Below are 13,418 nucleotides of genomic sequence, written 5' to 3' on the forward strand. Positions count from 1 at the left end.
GTAATTCATTCATTCACTCATTTGATTCAGCTGAGTTGGAGCGGGTGCTAAATGTTGCAGGGGAGTAGGTCTGGAGGATTGGAGTAGGATATTCCTGATTTAAAGTGAATCTGGTCAGTAAAGTTTAATTGAAAGTTTACTCAGAGAGGCTTACTGTCGGAGTCTAGTAATTAAAATGTGGAAATATGTCCTTAATTTGTCTCTGTAGGATAAAGTCCTTCCAATAGCCATCGAGCGATGTAGTGAGGTTAACGGAAAACAAAGGAAAACAAAAGCATGCAGCCATTAAGTAGCTCTTGCCTTAATGTTTACTTGAATCAAGCCTGGGGAAGAAACATCTGTGGTCAGAACATCTTTCAGACACACTTCAAACATTCCTCAGGTCGCATCTTTGCTTGTTAAAGAAATGCAAGACTTTGTGCCGGAATGACTGTCAACTATAATAATATTTTTAATAGTGGAGACGATACTGCTTAAATCTGACATGTCTGCTCATGTAGGGAATGTTTCTAGGATTGGAAGTGTGGCGCTTGGTAACCACATTGTATGTGTCCTTTGAGTTTCTTGCTAAAGTGTTTGTGCAGCTTGAACTTTTGCACATTTGTCATGATCTAATCAGAAACTTGAAAGTAGTTTGAGGTTTTATGTGATTCATTAGTTCATAGTAGTACTTCGTTCAAAAATCAACAAGGATGAACAGCTGCACAGTTGCTTAGTTGTTGTAAGTTGGAAAGGTTTATCAAAACAGAATGACCCAACCAAAGTCCAGAGCAAAAGCCAATTGGGAATCTATGGTAGGACTTTAAATTTTATGTTCACAGAACCTCTCCATCTAATCTGACTGAGCTTAAGTGATTTTGCAAAGAAAAATTGTTTCCATATATGCATATATGGTCGAGACATAAACCACAAGGGATGCCGCTGCAATCGCACACAAGTGGTTCTACAAAGTATTGAGTCAGAGGAGCTGAACACAAAAGTACTCCGAAGCAAGGAGGTGTCATACCACACAATTATACCTCATCTATCACATCAAATTCTAATAAATTAAACTGAAGTGTATCGTTGTAAAAATAATGTGAATGTTCACAAAAACCTTCCAAAGACGTTTTAGTTGTTCATAATCCAGTTTTACAAATGAGGTGAGGCAATTCTGACATTTGTCTAATGGAATGTCTGGTTTCCTCATTTCCCATCACAGAGCACAGTGCAAGTCACTGCTTTCTGCCGCAGTCTCCATGACATGAATCCTCTGGAGTGCCCAATGTCGTCCTCCTCATCATCGTCTTCGTCGTCCCTGTCACCGAGCCCCGTGTCAGCTTTGGCACCTGCTGCCGGTACTGCTGCCCAGAGACAGCTTTCCCATGCAGACAAACTGCGCAAGGTCATCAGTGAATTGGTGGAGACGGAGAAGACGTATGTCAAGGTGAGTTCAGTTTAAATTTAATTTTAAGTAGACTTTCTAAACCTGTCGAGTATTTCAAATGTGTCGGTTATGGGTGTGCTGTGGTGGCGCAGGGGTTAAGCACAACCCACATATGGAGGCCTTAGTCCTCGACGCAGCTGTCGCAGGTTCAATTCCCAGCCTTGGCGACCTTTGCTGCATGTCTTCCCCCTTCTCTCATTACACACTTTCCTGTCAATTAACTGTCAAATAAAGGCCACTAGAGCCAAAAAAATCTAAACCGCCCCCCCCCCCCAAAAAACGTGTCGGTTATATGTCATAATTACCAACATACCATTAGTGTGTTGCATTAAGAATCGTTGGAGCTGACTCATTGCCCACAATACTTGGCGTTGAATCACAAAAACACCTTCTGCACAATTTGACGGATCTTGTTTTTCATCTTTTTCAGGACCTGCGCTGTCTCATAGAGTACTACTTGAAACCTTTACAGAAAGAGAGTTTCCTAACACAGGATGAGGTACCGTCATGCTGCTTATTATTTATACAAAGAATAACGATACTCCACGCTTGCGTTTGGATACTATGTGTGAATTCTCAGATCTATTATAGAATAATGCATTTAAGTGATTTAAGCAAATAGGTAGAGTTTCATTATTTGCCGTTTGCAAGTTGGTGGTTTGTCTGTACATAGAGGAAGTGAGGATGTATGTAGACTCCGTAGTTAATGTGGAACTAAAAGTAGAGCCTGGGAATATTTATGGATACACAAATCAGCACCAGACGTATTGTATTAGCAATGAACAAAAGTCATTTTAGAACATTAATGATTTGTTGGATGTCATGAGCAGAAAGTGATTTTGTGTAAAGATTACACAGGATAACAGTTTGAGGTTTTGACATGCCTGTGTGAAAGTATTGAAGTTAAATTTGTGTGAAAGTATGTGAAGCTGGTCATGTGACAAATTCAAAACCAGTCTAGACTGTCTGCTTATATATATATATATATTTTTTTTTTTTTTTCCTGGCACAGATGGAGCTGTAAATATTAGTTGACAGCCATTAAGCTTCACTATGTACAACAGTACTAACATAATTCTCATTCTTTTTTTGCAGCTGGATGTTTTATTTGGTAATCTCGAAGAGATGGTGGAATTCCAGTTGGAGTTTCTGCGAACGCTTGAAGATGGAATCAGACTGGTGCCTGATCTGGAAAGATTGGAGAGAGTGGACCAGTTTAAGGTGAACAGTTTTTCTCCAAACCTCAGAATCATTATTTATTTATTTATTTATTTATTTATTTTATTTATTTATTTATTAATTTATTAATTTTGACTGGAAAAACAAGATCTAGTTATTTCTGCTGTTTCACAGTGTTTTCCTTAAAAAAAAAAAACTTCCAATGGATTATTTGTGGTGTTATTGCACAAATTCTGCACTCAGAAGAGAATTGACTTTGGTTCATGAGTACTATCATGATGGGTTGAGCTATTGTGTTGGTAAAAAGATACTTGGGGCTTAAACACACACCCCAGACTTGAAGACACATAAGTTGAGTCTAAGGGCTTCACATTTACTTGCCAGTGCAAACAAAAATTTAACAAACACAGTCTGAACAACTTTATCAAGGTTGTTTTGAATAAAGATCCACTGTTTGGAATCTTAGGAAACATTTCTCATTTTAAGAAACAAGCTTTATTTGAAAGAACCTCTCTAATTTATATAATAAGGATTCATTTTGGCTAGATCGTATAATCCATCTGGCAAGCAGAAGTAGGCATAAGAAGAAACAAACTGAAATGAAAGGTTAAAATAAAGAGTTGTATGTGGATACTGGGTCAGACAATATCTTATACCTATATCAATACAAATATGAAACATTTTTATTAATGCATTATGGGTTTTTTTCTCTCTACAGAAGGTACTTTTCTCTTTGGGTGGGTCATTCCTTTATTATGCTGATCGGTTCAAGATCTACAGTGCGTTTTGTGCCAGCCACACAAAGGTCCCGAAGGTCCTGGCTAAAGGTAAAAATCCAGATATTCTTTCTTGGTGGCAAGTGCACAATTAACCTAATGACAGCAGTTCTTTAGATCTGCAGTCTTCATACATCTGCTTACAAATCATATTGCAAAAACGTATAAATTTTCAGTGACTTGTAACTTATAAATAGCATCTTCTTTTTTTTCAGCCAAAACTGACCCAGAGTTCAAAGCCTTCCTGGCTGAGAGAAATCCCAGACAGCAACATTCATCCACTCTGGAGTCTTACCTGATCAAACCCATCCAGAGAGTCCTGAAGTACCCACTCCTACTCAGGGAGCTCTACTCTCTCACTCACCCAGACAGTGAAGAACACTACCATCTGGATGGTAAAGCAGTGCTTTTATTTATTTATTTTTCCTCTACATCTATTGGCACTCTGAAATGGTTTCAGCATTAGCTACGGCCCTCACTGTTTGGAGCAGTAATTGATGAAGACATGGCTAATGGACTTTTGTCTCATCCAGTCGCAATGAAGGCCATGAACAAGGTTGCGAGTCACATCAATGAGATGCAAAAGCTTCATGAGGAGTACGGGGCAGTTTTTGATCAGCTCATCAATGAGCAGACGGCGGATAACAAACGGGTAAGTCATTTTACTCTAGATCACCGAACTGAAATTTGATCAAAAGTCAAAATAGAAATAATTTAATTTTTGTTCATTTATTTATTTATTTTACTTTTCAATAAAGGTGCTTGATCTCTCAATGGGCGACCTTCTGCTGCACTCAACAGTGGCATGGATGAATCCTCCAGCCACTTTTGGCAAAAGCAAAAAGGACCCAGAATTATCTGCTTTTGGTAATACTGTCATTCTAAATTTACATTATATAACATTCTTTCCATACCATATTAAAGAGAAAAACGATCTAGACAAAGTAAAAAATGCACACACAGAGAGTCACTGCTTTATTTATTTCACCTTTTTCCCTGCACTAAATTGCTGACATGTCATGTTCACCCAGCCCCAAAGTGCACAGATATTATAAAAATATAAAAAGTTCACTCAGCTGACATGTTTTCCTTGCAATAAATATTAGATATGAAAACTTTAATGGCTTTCTTTGCCAAGTGTTGGTGAGCAGAGGTGGCAGCTTTTAACATTCAATGTTGACATGATGGATTTTTCTGATCACATATAACTAAATATTGTAATTTTAATCTTTGGCTGCCACCAAAGATGTTTTTTCGCATCCTATAAGTTGAATTTTGACTAAAATGAAGCGGGTAATAAAATGTGCTTTGATTTATGTCATACCCTTTATCTCTCTGTTTTACAGTGTTCAAAACTGCTGTTGTTTTTATCTACAAAAACTCCAAACACCGGAAAAAAATTGTAAGTACACTTAACCCTTTTCTGCGCATTGGTTTTAATTTGAAGAAATGGATTGAAAAGACGAACTCATTAGATGGAAATTGATGATACTTTTATGATCGATTTCATCCCATTGTTTTAAGTAAATTATTCCGCTTGTTCTTAGAGGGCTGCCAAGCCGCACAGAGAGAAGATGTTAAATGAATCAATTTTTAAGAAGCCTCGACTTGCAGTCTTACAATTACCTGAAAGTATTTTTAATAAGAAAAAAAATTAACTTTGTTTATACAGCTATGAATATAATATAAATGTACAAATTTGCCTCAAAACTGGAAATACAGAAAGTGGTCTACTTTTACCCATAACTAAAATATGACCAACCAATTCATGTTTAATGATTTACAACTAGGGAAAAAAAAGACTTGGGCCTTTTTATTCAGAGGTATAAAGCTATGTAAAATGTTGTGTATATACCAATTTAAAGATGAGTGTAAAACTAGAATTCTTTAAATCCTATAAGGCTCCAGCTCCATAGTGAACAATTCACTCTTTCTACTTTATCCATTTTTTATCTTTTTGGGAGACTAACCACTTCAGCAAATTTTGTGCTTATTTAGCCGTTTGAATATGAAAACATTCAGAGCTTGTAAGACTGGTTATGACTTCTGCTACTTATAGCCTTTATGAATATTCAACTTTAAAAACCACTTAAGTCCAACAGAATGAATAGAGTAACCGTTGAAACCAAATAACCTTGTTCAGTGAATCGTTTGAAGGTTCACTGGGTCTCTTTACTCTCGGCCAGAAATATCATCCATATTTTAGTGGGTCACAAGACATTGGGCCATTACCAAATCCTTCCTGCTTTCCATTTATAGGTTTTATACGTCACTGTTAAAGTTTTAAGTTGTCGACCATATTGTCAGTTTTCCCCGAAGGCTGATGGCATCACCTGCCACACTTTTATCCGCTGACTATTCACTATTCAAAATGCAAACAAGTTCCTCCTGTTGCTCTAGCAATTCATCATCAACAAGTTAAAACGGGAAGATTTGTCCTATTTTTCATTTGTGGCTTTCAGATACCAATATCTCTTGGAATCTGAACTATACATGTACTTGTACAGTGCTTTGTCAAGTTCAAAGTGCTCAGTCAGTCATTCACCCATTCACACGCTGATGGTGGCAAGTTACTGGATAATAATCACAGCTGCCTTGTGACACGCATCTCCAGAAAAGCCCATGTACTTCCTTCATTGAAAAATCTGCTGACTCAGCAGATTTGGTGGAAGGTTTTTGTTGACCTAAATGAGCAGGGAGCACATGGATGATACAGGGACTTTATTCCCCTTTATCAACAAATCTTTATCAACTCTTCTTATGGTACGGAAGGGAAAATTAATTCACACAAGAAAGGTTGACAATGTCACTGACCGTATAGACATTATGGAAAACCTTCAAAGTGAGAAGGTTATGCTATAATTTGATGTATTTTTAAATATATTTTCAATATTCCTTTTATAGGACCAAGAACAGATTGTCATATTTTAATTGTGTTTTAACACAGAAATTATTTTTTAACATATCAAGAGTTTAATAATGGGCTTTAATATCTGCAAACTAACTGATGTTACATTTCTTTATGCACTTTTCTTTTCAAGTCCACTTTAAAAGTCATGGGAAACTGCTCAGAACTCAAAACTGCATCAACAGGAAAAAAACGAAAAAAAAAAATAAAAATAGTAAGCAAATAATAACCCCAGCGCAAATATTGCTTGGATATGCCATTTCCCTAAAGAACAAAGAGGAAATGAACTTGTCTGACCAGTTTCACCCTCGGCACTATTTTTCATAAAAACCTTTTACAGTTACTGTATTGACAAAAAGGGGAAAAAGGTTGCTTAATATATGTACATTATTCCAAGTTCTATTTATTTAAAGAAAAAAATACAGAATGGCAATAAAGGTTGTCAAGCAAAACCTATCTTGTCTTTTAGTTTTAATGTGTTGTTGGTTCACTGGGTACGTGGAAAACAGGCTATTAATGCAGGATGCAACAATAAAACTGCATCCTGCAGTTTTATTAAATAAAAGGCTATAAAAGCAAGATTAGTGGTGCTGAAGGATGCTGGTGGGGCTGTTTGCTGGTGCATTCTGAAATAAAATTGACCTTAATTCCAACAGCCATGAGTTGGTTTTGTGTACATTTACTGTTGTCATCCGATTCTGATGCCTCGCAGTAGCTGTTGAATTTTATGTGTTGTTGGACTTTTCCGCCACCTGCTGTCATGTTGATGTACTGCAGTCATGTTTCACGTGCGTTTTGTTTCTTTCAGGGAGGATCTCATCGTGCCACCGTGAGCGAGGACAGGGATCATTTCCGCTTCCGATACATGATTGCAACAGACTCCCTGCAAGTCCGGGCCGCTGCAAGTAGGTCTAACTGATTTCCCACAAGTATTTATTCCTGAAAGGCCACTTTTAACTTTTCTCATGGCATGCCAATAACAAATGATCAATGCTTTCAAACAAAGTTGCTCTCTGTTATGAACTGCGGCCCATCTTTATCTAAAAAATTGAGTTATCAGAACTGCAGGCTGGTTATTTTATTGTCTCCATTCACAAAGAGGGGCTATTTTAAAAACTGCTCTGCAAAGCTAAAAAGCAAACGAATCATTAACTAAGCATACATTTCTTACATTTTGTGTGAAGTTTGTGTTGGCTTTTCTCACTTGCAGGTTTACAGTCAAGTCATTTTGTTGGTCATCCTAGTTTCTCTGTGGATAATACACTGCAATTTGCTTATGTTTGGCCTCATGACTGTGCAGCGAGTTGTTTTAAGTGAATTGCCAGACTTCTGCTTTTTCATTAATGCAATTTTTAACATGCCTATTCCAGAACAAAGTTGTAGTCCCACCAAAAGTAATGTTTTTATTCAAAATCATACAGCTAACAAGATTTTTACAGTCCTATTCTGCATTGAACTGCATATGTAGCAAATATCAAACCTCAATGAGCGATTCTTGAAATTATAAACTCGCCCGCATCTTTTCTTTTCAGGCTCTGACGCCACAGCAGTATGTGAACTAGTCCACACAAGGTCTGAATCTGAAGGAAGACCAGAAAGAATCTTTCAGCTGTGCTGCAGGTATTTTTTTAAAAGGAAGAAAATGAATTAAGCGCATGTATTGGACGCGAGTAAAATTATTTTAAGTTCATGTGTTTCTTGTATGATTCTAGTTCTCCAGAGAGCAAAAAGGACTTCTTGAAAGCAGTCCAGTCTATTCTTAGAGAGAAGCAACGGCGACATATTCTCAAGACAAAATCTTTGCCGCTCAACCAGAAGTATGTCCCGTTTGGTGGCAAACGCCTGAGCGCCCTCAAAGGTGCACGACCTACCATGAACAGAGCAGGTAAGTTTACATAAAATTCTTAATAAAATTCAATACTTTACAGACGACATTATGTTTTTTTTCTCCCCCTTTTCTCTTTTTGTGTCTGCGTTTAGCATCTGCCCCATCACGAACTCTGAGTCGCCGAAACCTCTTGAAGAACCTCATTACCGTTGATGCTGACCAGGTTTTCCACGGCACCAACAACAACAGCACTGATGTTCCTAACATCCCCCATCGGCCGCCCCGCTCCCCTTCAAACTCCCCTCCCTCCAAGCACGAACCTCATCCGTCTCACAAACATCAGGCAGAGGACACGGACCGTTGGGTGGAGGAGCAGTTCAACCTGAGGCGCTACGAAGACCAGTGCGAAGACATCGACGACAGACAGGTGAAGGAGACGGACATCTTGAGTGACGATGACGAATACTGTAAATCTGTACGATCCCCGTCGGCCGAACCAGACTCCCTGGAGGCAGGAGTGGGAGGACTGAGCTTGCACAGCAAAGAGGTCAACTTGAATATAAAGATGGAGTCTAGAAGCGAGATGGAGCAGGGTGTGAAAGTGGACCGAACAAAACAGAGGGATGATTCAGACTCCTTCACATCCTGCAACCTGTCTGTCTCTTATTCCTCAAAGCTCGCTCCTTTGAAGCAGCAGTGTTCTGTGGAGGGAGCCACTAGCAAGAACCATGACGTGATCTGGGTACGACGGGACAACTTTAATAAAGGGTGCAACAGCGACGTCTTTTGATGGGAGACTACAGAATGAAGACGAGAGCAAACGGAGGTGTCTTCCACAGATGCGTTACTGTGCAAAAGTGTTCATTCCCCTTGAATTTTTTTTATTTCATGGGATTTTGTTGGGATTTTGTGATGGATGACCCAAAAAATTTGCATAATTAAGTGGAAGCAAAAGGATTGTTTTCCTAATTACAATTTAAATTCCGAAAAGTGAAAAGACCATTTATATTCTGCCAATTAAGTCAGTACTGTATAGATGTCACTGTAGCTGATTCCATGTTTAGAAAATCTGAGAAGTTTGACATTTTTATTTAGGCCCTTTTACTCTGACAACCCTAGTTAAATCTCCAGTTCCAGCATCTCCCTTTATTTAGCTCCATACCCATCTCTGCTAAAGGAAAAAAAAAAAAATCACCACAGCATGATCCTGCCATTACCATGTTTTTCTGTGGAGATGTGTATTCAGGGTGATGTTTGGTGTTGGTTTTTTACAAGGAATTGCATTTTGTAGGAAAGCAAAACTTGGCCAGAGTCTTCAACATGTTTGTTTCATATGCTACATGGCTTATGGCAAACCTTAAAAGAGCCTCTAAATTATTTATTAACCAAGTAACTGAAGACACCTCGTCACACTGGATTTAATTAGGATTATTGGAGTAAAAGGGCCTATTTAAAAATTCCTCAGATTTTATTTTTCATTGAATCAATAATTCACTTCATAATTAAACTCTGCATTTTTCCTGCCACTGAAAATCCCAAAGAAATACATGGAAGTGTATGGTCATAACTTATGATTCTAAAACTGAAAATGTTTAAGGGGGAATAAAACGCTTTGCTAGGAGTTGTAAATCAGGATTCCAAGAAAATGTAGGACGAATCAGGTACAAGCTTTAAGATAAAGTGTATAGCACTGTGATGCTAACCACTCTTTTTAGCTCCACCCAGTTTGACAATCGTACCATCTTACAACATGCTCTGGTTCCTCTTGTGCCCCTCAGATTCTAATTCAGAACTTCTGTCTGTAAAATTGCAGCAGAGATCCCTCACTACACCCAAGCATTTCACAAACAGCTGGCATTTATCTGAAGGTGAAAGCACTGCATGTGCATACATGTCAGATGAGGAGGTGTATGTAATCATACACTGGAAAGCACATCGTATGTAGACACGGGCAGCTACTGTCTCGTGACACAACACTGCACAGAAGAGACATCCTCACTTATGACTCATGGACCAAAACGTCTATTTTTCAACACAGTAAATGTGGGTGTTATATATTTTTCTGACTCAAAAAGCTGTTTGTATTTAACCCCAAACCAACCCTAACCCCTCAGGGGCTGCGTGCTCTTTCTCTTCAGGGGATTTTGGCTGAATGGCTGCTGTATAAAAGATGGTGAGGTCCAACTAGCTTTATTGTGCTTTTTTAAAAAAAAACTGTTTTAACTTAATATCAGCTGCACATCACTGTATAGTTGGAAGTAATAATAGTGCTGATCACCTGCTGTACAAAAAAGTTTTGATGCTCACTTTTTCTCCTATATGCTTTTTGAAAATGGTTATGAATAGCAAATTTTTCATGTTTATTTAACGTTGCCTTTTTGGAAAACTTTACTGTAACTTAATGTTTACAACACATTTATCTGCTCAGTGTTACAAACTTTGTATTTGGTGGCAAAAACGGACTTGACAAAACTCTCTTCTGTGCCCTTCTCATCTTTTCTGTTTTATTGTTAAAAAAAAATCCTCTATTTTGGTAGTTTTTTAGCTCATTAGACCCTACACTGGATCTTGGAGTCCCTTCGAGCTTGATGTCTTTAAAATACAGCCCAACCACTCTAGTCCTGTTTACTTGAATATTATTAGTCCTGACCTGCAACTTAATTATCCTCCTTTATCAGATCCAAGCAACCTTTTACATTTAACTTATAAACATCCCGTCACAGCCCGCATCCACTTCACAATCTTGTGATGCTTTTCCTTTCCACCAGGTGGCGCCATTTCACTACCACCACAGCAACGTGCTATGTGAGACCTCTGTACAGAACACAAGTACAAGTACCTAACACCGAACTGTCAACACAGAGGCTTAGCTACTCTGGTTGATGGGAATAAGAAAGTGGATTATTTTAAACTTTATGTTCTTGATCTATTTACAAAGTCGAAATCTCAGCTAACGGCTCACTGGTTCATCACATCCGGGAAAGACTTCTGACTGTGAGGTACAATCACCAGGCCCTGGAGGCAAACTCTGTGAAAAGCCCTTTGACTCTCACCTTTGTACTTTTGAAACTGTTTGTACTTAAAACTGTGGATTTTTATGTGAAAATAAATTTTCTCATTAAACTTATTGTCTGTTTGGACTTTGTTTTTCTCGCTACGGAGAAAAAAAAAGGCATAAAAAGTTTTAAAGACTTTGTGCTCTTGATTTTCTACTAACAGCTAATGAAAACTCATTAAAGATTAGAATATTACATGAGCATAAGAAAAATACAAAACTACATTCTGAATGGGGTATGCACCTCTAAAGGTTTTTACATTTTACAACTACATTATAACGCATTCTAAATGATTAAATAAGACAAATTGATCACTTACTGAAAAATGTCACTGCAGGTTTTGCTGAAAAGTTTACTATTTTGTTACTTGTTCACAAAATCTTTTCTAAAAAACAGCTTCCTCAAACATGAATCTGGTGACATTATTTAAAGCAAAAAGCAACTGACTTCTTTTGAATATTTGGATTTCTTCTCTATTTGTGTTTTTTAATCAAATAATCAAGTCACCCCCAGAGTGTTTACTTGTGTTCTCTTTACTGATTCTCCTAACAGCTTGATTATTGTGTCTTTGTGATGTAATCAACCCAAGTCATATAAAAACATTTTTTGCTTTATTTTGAGGTTGTTTTCTGGATGGGCTTGATTCTTTGCTTGTAAATTTTGATATCTTGCTATAATGTGAAGAAAAGTCACCAGATTGTATATTTAATAACCAAAATGTTTTTGCCACCGTGCTTACAAAGTATTGAATAAACTGGCACTAGTTTCTTTTCTGACAATTCAGAAAAATGTACATTTAAACAAAACAATTTGTTCTGCAAATATATTTGTATTTGAATTATACAATAAACATTATTGTCTTTAAAATGGGCATAAAATATAATTTAGGTAAGGATTAAATGAAAAAACACAGCCGCAGACCCATCCATCCATCCATCCATTTTCTTTCACCCTTGTCCCTCAGTGGGGTCGGGAGGGTTGCTGGTGCCCATCTCCAGCTAACGTTCCAGGCGAGAGGCGGGGTACACCCTGGACAGGTCGCCAGTCTGTCGCAGGGCACAGCCGCAGACCCATTCAGTTAATTTGAACATTACTGAAAACCCAAGAGTGAAACAGATTAATTTCACAGGGATGGAGGTTTGACAGCTTTTATTTCTACAGGTAACAAAGACATTTAAAATTAAAGTATTACATCAGACCTATTAAAAACATTTTAAGTAACAGAAATATGTGCTCAAAGAAAAGTATCTGCTTAAAGGATACTATTTCCAAAAGGTATTTGAGCCTCGTCTGATGCATATTCTAATTTATTGAATATGACTAAATACTACACATAAACAATAGTTACAAGTGAACTAGCTCTAAATAAATGCATCCATATATCAATTGTCTCTACACACTTGTTCTTGCCGGGCCGCCAGGGGATATCTAAAGCAGTTATTAGGTGAGAGGGTGAATGCCACTGACAGGTCACCAGTTCATCAGACAACAACACAGACAGACAGGCAAACTGACTCCTAAGGGGAATTTAGAGAGTCCAATTAGCCCAACATGAATGTTGTGGGTTTGTGGGGGTAAATAAAGATAAATATTAAATAAACTAATATTCCAATTAAAGGATACACACTGAAATAAATATTAGGTAAACGTGTACATTGTTGTTGCTGTTCATTGTTTGAATGTTTGTCACACACTGCTTGTCCTGTCCTCAAATTAATCTAAGATCCTAAGTCTGAATATATCAAATCAGCTGATTTTTGCCATACATGTTTCAAACCATGAACTTACATTTTATTGAGCTGGTTTTAAGAAATCCTAAAGAAAGTCAAGATTGTGTCAAAATAATTAGAATTCAACTGCGTTAGCAGAAAAATACATACATACATGGTTTCTGTTCTCCCCCTTCTTTGTGGCCACCCTTCACAAAACAATCTGCTAATGTCCCTGCACTTACAAATCAAGTTATATACATAGGCATAAATACACACAAATAAAAATATAGAGATTCCATAAAAACCTCTGCCAGATAGCAACTGAAGCAAAGAGCAAAGGGAGTTAAAAATCACTATAAAACTGGTTAACCTTCATGCACATAGATCAGTCATGTAATTTCTAGAATGAATAGTTCAAACCAATATTAGGCTGCTTGATTACCTGATTAGATTTGTTTCAATATCTAAACTAATGACTTGTTTTCAACTGAAAACATTCTGAGGGACTTCCAATTAGTATTTATATGGTCCCT

The 13,418-nt window shown here is 37.5% G+C and overlaps 1 protein-coding gene across 1 annotated transcript in view; it reads left to right on the forward strand.

Annotated features, from left to right (window-relative positions):
- The window catches only part of tiam1a (TIAM Rac1 associated GEF 1a), a 61,647-nt gene extending 50,403 nt beyond the window's left edge, over window positions 1–11,244 (forward strand). Inside the window, exons 18-29 of the mRNA XM_008427225.2 lie at window positions 1,202–1,426; window positions 1,857–1,925; window positions 2,522–2,647; window positions 3,324–3,432; window positions 3,597–3,776; window positions 3,915–4,033; window positions 4,140–4,248; window positions 4,728–4,783; window positions 7,098–7,194; window positions 7,822–7,909; window positions 8,002–8,174; window positions 8,270–11,244. Coding sequence (XP_008425447.1) covers window positions 1,202–1,426; window positions 1,857–1,925; window positions 2,522–2,647; window positions 3,324–3,432; window positions 3,597–3,776; window positions 3,915–4,033; window positions 4,140–4,248; window positions 4,728–4,783; window positions 7,098–7,194; window positions 7,822–7,909; window positions 8,002–8,174; window positions 8,270–8,907 — 1,989 coding nt within the window. The 3' untranslated portion in view covers window positions 8,908–11,244. The remainder of the gene's footprint in view (window positions 1–1,201; window positions 1,427–1,856; window positions 1,926–2,521; window positions 2,648–3,323; window positions 3,433–3,596; window positions 3,777–3,914; window positions 4,034–4,139; window positions 4,249–4,727; window positions 4,784–7,097; window positions 7,195–7,821; window positions 7,910–8,001; window positions 8,175–8,269) is intronic.
- The last annotated feature ends 2,174 nt before the right edge of the window (window positions 11,245–13,418 follow it).

Source organism: Poecilia reticulata, linkage group LG14, assembly GCF_000633615.1.
Source record: "Poecilia reticulata strain Guanapo linkage group LG14, Guppy_female_1.0+MT, whole genome shotgun sequence".
In the NCBI taxonomy this organism is placed as follows: Eukaryota; Metazoa; Chordata; class Actinopteri; order Cyprinodontiformes; family Poeciliidae; genus Poecilia; species Poecilia reticulata.